Raw genomic sequence first — 6682 nt, 5'->3', positions numbered from 1 at the left:
TATATTTTAAAAAGTTCATTTCAGACCCCTCAAAACTAATTTATCAATTCATCTGTGGTACTAAAACGCACCTATTTCTTAATTGTGACTCCAGAAAACAGGTAAACAAGTATGAGTGTATTTGTCCTTGTTGCCCACAAAGATAGAGAAACCAGCAAGTGTGTGTCCCCTATGAAAACAATGTTAAAATATGGACTAATTCACAGGTCCCCAAAGTGAAGTAAAATATTTAGAGCTCCCCCTGGTGGCTGGTTAAAGTATAGGTAACAATGCCTTTCCTCTTTATTTTCACAGCTGGGACACGTCACTACTAGTCCATGTCAGATACATTTTTGATTGAATTTTTCCATCACGGAGGTACTTATGTCTGTTGACATCCAAATGTTAACGTTTGGAAAAAAATGTTATTTGATGCTAAATTGAGGGGATTTGATCTCAATCCTAGTTAACACTCATACCATAGTCTTTGAACCTTGATGAAGCAGTTTAGCTCAGAAAGAGGCACCCCATGTACAGATGTACAGAACCTACAGTCCATGTCCTTGGTGGATGGATTGACTGCTATGATGTGCTGCATGTCATTTCCCCCTCACACCCCCAATTTCCTTTCAAAATAGGAGCATTTGGCAAAAAGACTAAATCAACCAGTTTGTCTTTATTTGTAATGTGACTAATGCAGCAAACACATTTGGCATGTAAACAGTTTAGGATTCACACTAAGCTCTTTGCTGAGAGTTTCTACCAGATTGGACAAAGAAAAATACAAGTTATTTTCTTAGTAACTGTAAGTTACTTGTTTTAACTGTCAACAAAGCAGTTGTGAAGTAAACAAAATATTAAAAAAGATAAAGATTAAAATATGCTTTTAGGTTCCCTTAAAGAGTGTCACATTTTTGGCAATGTTCTGGCTGCAAGACGTCGAGGTAGCAGTGGAAATAAAGGTAAACTGATGGAAGTCCAGCCCCTCGATGCATCAGGGTTGAAATGTGTCTGCAGCAAAAAGAAGAGGGTGACAAAACATCAATAAACTGCACAAAGAAACAACTGTCTCGAGATACATTATCACCAGTCTACACCCCGGTGAACATCTAAAAATAGTCAAAAGGGTGGGGTAAGCAGAGGCAATTATAGTCACTGTGGAGAAAATCTCCTGTTAAGATTTCTCCTCAAGGAGTTTCATCCCCCCCCTTTTTCTGTCTCACTGCCAAGGGGGGCTGTTCTGTGACAGCTGATATGTGACTCCTCATCAGGTGATCTTTTGTTACAACAGAAAGGTTTCCTTTCACTCACTAATGATACTGTCTATATGGTCTGTGAGGAGCACTGCATGGTTAGACAAAGCTGAAACTTGTCACATTCTCACGGGTGAATGAGCTTGTTTTTTTTTCGTTTTTTTTTTTTGTGTTTTTTTACTGAAAGAAGATTCTGCTTCCAGCCAGTGAACTGCACTGATGAGTCATCACATTGATTCATGTCTAAAATACTGTGCATTATTGAAAATCACCCCCTGCTCAAAGTGGTACTGACAATTAATGCCCTGTTTTATACACTTTAAGCACCAATTCATTTTAGATTTTTTAGTTCCTATAAAATTATAATTTTGTCATTTTTGCCAATGTTACTTCCACAATTTGTATAAAAGAGCTTTTTTTGAGGTGCAGATGGGCTCCCAGTCTAGGTCGTGCCCCATGAGGTTTGTCTTTGAGTGAGTGGCCCAGGTATGAATCTATCCTGTGGCCTGTTTTCTGCATGCTATTCCCCACCACTACCCTGTTTCCTGTAGCCTAGTCCTTCCACTGTCTTATCATCTCTAATTGAAAGCTTCAAAAGCCAGAAAAAAAACAATAAAAATAGATTTTATTTATTGTTTATTTTAGTATCAGACAATTGTATATACCTGTGTGATCAGACCGCAGTGACACACTTCAGAGTGCCACGAGTGCTGCTCTTGGCCTGGTGGGGGATGGTGGTCTGGGCTTGGAGGCAGTACGTCTCTTTGTGTTGCAACTCTCTCAGTGTCAGCTTGTTCAAGCAGCACTCCATCTCAAACACCTCCTAAACAAAAGATATCACAGATTGTACATCATTTTTTACAGAGAAATCAGATTTTTTTATATAACAATTTAAAAAAAAACTAGAGTGTACATTAAAGCTATGGTGTACAATTTGGAAGCTTTGTACATCTTAATAACACCGTTTATAGGGCTGTTATGGTCCTATGGTCCAATCTACATAATATAAAGACAAAAAAGAACAAAAAAAATCCATTCAGTTTATCCGCTGCAAAGCTCTATACTAGTTGACCAATCTGAACCGTGCATGGCATGCGCGGCTCGGATTGGTCCGTGAGTCCATCCAATCCCCTGACTCCCTTGCTGCGCACCGTCATGCCCATGGTCCCGCCTCCTCCCCACTAACTTCCTCATGTACCGGTGAGCAGCTAGCAGCACAGCTACTGAAGCATTATGGAGCCGGAAAAGACTAACGCCAAAACCGGGACGCTGCTTCTGTTACCCTCCACATCGAAGGGAAGGAAACGTAAAAGTTTTGAGGAAAAGGCTGAAGTAAAGAAGAAATATGAGCAATACAGGTCCCACTTGAGAATCAACATTGGAGAATCGTACGAACGGTGGAAAAAGCTGCAGAATGATTTGGGACTGAAAACTGACGCAAAGACAGCCGAATTTCTGTTGAACAGGTAATACCTTTGTTTGCTACGGTGGGAGATGTCTTCTGAATAACTCTAGGTAGTCTGTGCCTGTACAGGCTAATGACTGGACGTTGTTTGTTTGGAGCGGGTAGGCTCTGTCAATAGATTTTAGCCTGTAAGCATTGTAAACGGAGCCGGTGAAGACAGGCCAACAAAGGTGAATTCTCGGCTACAGTCGGCTCTGCTCTGATCGGCTAACAGTGGCGACGTCAGATCCGCTTCACTAGCTAATTTATGGTTTTCATCACACCGGTCCAATTGAAAAAACTACCACTGTGTGTTACAAGGGGGATGACTGTTGTGTTTGTCACTTTCAGCTACAACATTCCAAGTTGTTTTTGAACCTAGCTTTGCTGCTGACATTTTTGGCCGGCCAACTTCTTGCTCTGTCGAAGGGGCTGTGTTGTTAGGGGATGAGGTAGAGCACTACGAGCTTGGGGGGCGGGATCTTTGAACACAGAGGGGTAAGTGACGGGGGGCAGGCTGTGTTTTTCAAATGTCAAACTTGGTTTCAGATCGTAGACCATAGCTTTAATTAATAAACCTAAATCAATAATAATAATAAAAACTTATCTAAGTGCATAGAAATGTAAAATGGGTCTCAGTTATGGTCATAATTTTTCCAGTATGACAGGCCTCACAATTTAGATTTAGACATTTCAACCTTTTTACATCCTGTAACTATTGTGTATGAATCTGTGTGTGTGTGTGTGTGTGTGTGTGTGTGTGTGTGTGTGTGTGTGTGTGTGTGTGTGTTTACCTCCTCTCCACCAGTGCGAGTGACGTAAATCTTGTGGTGCAGTTTGTTTTGTAGTTTACGGATAAGAGCTTTGGAAGGCTTCAGACGGACCACAATCCCTTGCTCCGTGACATTCAGCTTCAGGATGGGAGGGTTGATTTTGGCTGCAGATTGAAAAAGTGCAATTCAAGGGGAGGGTTTGTATCATCATCACTTGCTCTACTAGAAGAAGAAGTGATTGGAAAAAAAAAAAAAAAGAAAGGATGTTTTTTACACCTACTGTCAAAGCGTGGGCTAAATCTGGGAGAGAGAGCCCAGGCTGATTTGCTGGAGGGCAGGAAGAAAGCGTGAACTCGGGCGTAGTACCATTCTCTAAGGTCAGGGGTCACACTGCTGAGGTCACAGTGGTGCTTCAGGATCCCCTGACAGCCTTCCACGTCCAGCCATTCAAGCTCTCCATAACTGAGGCGTGAACAGATAGTCACTAATTACTAACAGCTTGGACAGAAACACAACAGATACTATGGGTGCTGAAATAAGAATTAATTGTGATGATAGTGATGATAATGAGCTGTACAGTATGGTTACAGATGAATCAACCAGGCATTTAAATAAAGGAAAACAGTAATGGCCCAAAGGCCGACACCTGAGGTACACCTTGAATGGTAGCTGCTCATACCTCATTTAATCTGAGCCTGATCTTAATCCATTACCCATTTGGGTTAAAAACTTGATTGTGATTGGTAAGTACAGAAAATACCTAAAAACTCAATTTAAATGCTGAACTAACTCGTTTGGCTCTTTGTGTATTAGTGTGTGTGAGCTCTCACATCTTCCACTGTACAAAGTACTGCAGTGGGACGCTGGCATTGGGTGGAGTCCAGCGCAGTATGTTTCTATAGTCCACAGAGTCAAACCTCACCTGGGTGGGCGGAGCGAGCATCAATGGGACTGAGGACGAAATCAAAAAAACACATAAAGTCATGCAAGAGGTAAATAATAATGTTTATGAGGAAGCTCCTTTATAGGATACAGGTAAAAAGACTTAAAGGTTAAAGTGGAGTAAAGCTAACACAAAGGTGGAAGATGTTACAGCCACAGATGAGTGTTATGTGATAAATACAAAGAGCATGTAACAGGCTGATTTAAATCCAGGCTTTTTTTGCTAAGTTTAGTTAAAACAAAAATGTATCCAGAATTTTATTTCTTTCCCTTATGTAAAACAGAAAGTATGAGAAACACATGAATGAAAGGCTGTTATGTTACAGTATACATTTTTGAATAATTTAATTTATCATATAATTACTACAAGAGACATAACAAGACTGCTTAAAGAGTTTTTTTAGGCTTAATACCGGCTCTCTGGTGTCCCTGTTGGAGTTGTACACAATTTAATGCAAAAATAAATAAATAAATAAATAAATAAATAAATAAATAAAACATATCTTTCTCATGGTGGACTTTTAGAAAACTTTTCGCAGCTAAAACACTTGACTTTTGCCACTGTCTCTTTAATGTTTCCCACTACACAAACCCCCTTGCCTCTGATTGGTCAGCCCTCTGAAGGCCTGTCAGGTCAGAGCTATGGGCAGACCTTGATGTTTGAGGCCCTTCCCTTCAAAGTGTCATCATTTCAGTAAGTCTCTTGAAGACCTTGTGCGATTTTTAGAATGGACTATTTTTTAACAGCTTACAGAAAGACTCAGGGATTTCTTTAATATATGAATATGCAACAGTTTGAAAATCTGCTGGAAAAATATCTTGCGTTGTTACTTTATATCTATGAGATTCTATCCTGAAACGCAAGAAAAAAAGCATAACAGGATGTTCAGATAGTCACAAGTGTTGAGTCAGTTGTGTAAAATTTCAGTTTCAGAGTCAGAAGTTTCAAAGCTGAACTCTACTATTTTCAAGGTTAAAATGAATAGATACATAAATGAATAAAATTGTAATATTAAGCAGCTGAAGAAACGACAACAATAAGCTCAGAGATTTAAGATTATGCTAAATCAGACAAAGTAGTTTATTTCACCTTAACCAGACAATAACATTAAATCTGAATGAACCCGATCATACGTTTACCTTGTTGTGCGACGCAGATGCCCAGACTCTCCAACAGCACGGCTCTGATTAGCAGACGGTTCATGTTGTTGAAGCTGGTAGACGACAGACAGGCCGACATACAACAAGTAACACTCCGCTGATGCTACAGCAACATGAACCCAACCTTTAACGTGTAGCAACTTCCCCCTTCCCCAACTTCCATGATGCAGAAACCTTTTATGGTATGTAGGGCACGACAGACACACTGCCCGGTGTTACACAGCTGGACACAGAAGTACGTTTGAGTGCAATTTACATGTGAGGACACAATGACGAGTCAAAATGTTCCAGTATTACCTGTGCTACACCTCAGATCTCACATGTGGTTGGGTAATCAGTGACTGAACACTTACATGAAAGACTTTCAATTTCCTTTACTCACAACTTTAATCTGATGGAAATGTTTTTACTGATCTAGATGATGAGTTACTCTGTATTTCTGCTGTGCAATGTAACTGCCTGAATCTCTAAAAAATAAAGAAAAAGCAAAAAGAAGAAAAAAGAAATGCTGCAGAGACAGATGACCCAATGTGAACCCACAGGGACCAAGCATTTTGCAACAGCAGACCAAAAAAAAGTCCTTTAAGTGGATGGAAACCTTGAGCAGCACCAGACTCCTGATGATCAGGCATCTTCTGGGAATGAATATGCTGAAAAGTCAGATGAGGAGGAGGGGGTTACATAAAGAGCAAGAAATGTATAAAAAGAGCAACAGTTTTTTAAAGTTGAATAAAATGAATGCATCTTGTTTTTACATTTTTTTTGTTTTTTTGGGTGTGAAAATTAACTGCAGGAGTTGCAGATTGAAAGAAAGCTCTTCTGCTATGCTGATGACAAACACACTTCCTTATATTGAATGAAGTTTTTACTTAGTGTGTCCCAAATCGCATACTTCCATACTCAAATACTCAAAATGTTGAGCGTACTGCGTCAAAATGAAAAACAGTATGCTTAGTATTCGAAAAACAGTATGCAAAAGTACCCGGATGATGTACTCAAATCGGCCTGGATTTTGAGTATGCAGCTGTGGACACTCAACGCACTCATTTCCTCCTCTGGCAGCAATGGTGGAAGAGAGCTGTGGCCGTTCGCTCAGCACGGTAAAAATACAAATAAACAATACATACAGG

The 6682-nt window shown here is 40.0% G+C and overlaps 1 protein-coding gene across 1 annotated transcript; it reads right to left on the bottom strand.

The window, feature by feature from the left end:
* Window positions 1-846: 846 nt before the first annotated feature.
* il22ra2 (interleukin 22 receptor, alpha 2) lies at window positions 847-5631 on the bottom strand. Its single transcript, XM_074676138.1, has 6 exons — window positions 5532-5631; window positions 4280-4400; window positions 3730-3911; window positions 3471-3613; window positions 1898-2055; window positions 847-990 (listed from the first exon to the last, which is right to left on the bottom strand). The coding sequence occupies exons 1-5, from the start codon at window positions 5629-5631 to the stop codon at window positions 1906-1908; spliced, it is 696 nt and encodes a 231-aa protein (XP_074532239.1). The 3' UTR covers window positions 847-990; window positions 1898-1905.
* Between the last annotated feature and the right edge of the window lie 1051 nt (window positions 5632-6682).

Source organism: Halichoeres trimaculatus, unplaced genomic scaffold (genome assembly GCF_033239565.1).
Source record: "Halichoeres trimaculatus isolate MK-OKI-2021-1 unplaced genomic scaffold, fHalTri1.1 fHalTri1_scaffold_8, whole genome shotgun sequence".
Lineage (NCBI taxonomy): Eukaryota > Metazoa > Chordata > Actinopteri > Labriformes > Labridae > Halichoeres > Halichoeres trimaculatus.
Note: the sequence above shows the minus strand (reverse complement) of the source record. Positions and strands in the feature narration are given on the sequence as shown.

Bases quoted from the DNA above. Each gene is read 5' to 3' on its own strand.
- il22ra2 (XM_074676138.1), bottom strand. From the start codon at position 5,631: ATGTCGGCCTGTCTGTCGTCTACCAGCTTCAACAACATGAACCGTCTG. The intron at 3,912-4,279 runs GTGAGAGCTCAC...TTCACGCCTCAG, and splicing joins TACTTTGTACAGTGGAAGAT to TTATGGAGAGCTTGAATGGC. The intron at 2,056-3,470 runs GTAAACACACAC...TCTTTTGTTTAG, and splicing joins CTCGCACTGGTGGAGAGGAG to GAGGTGTTTGAGATGGAGTG.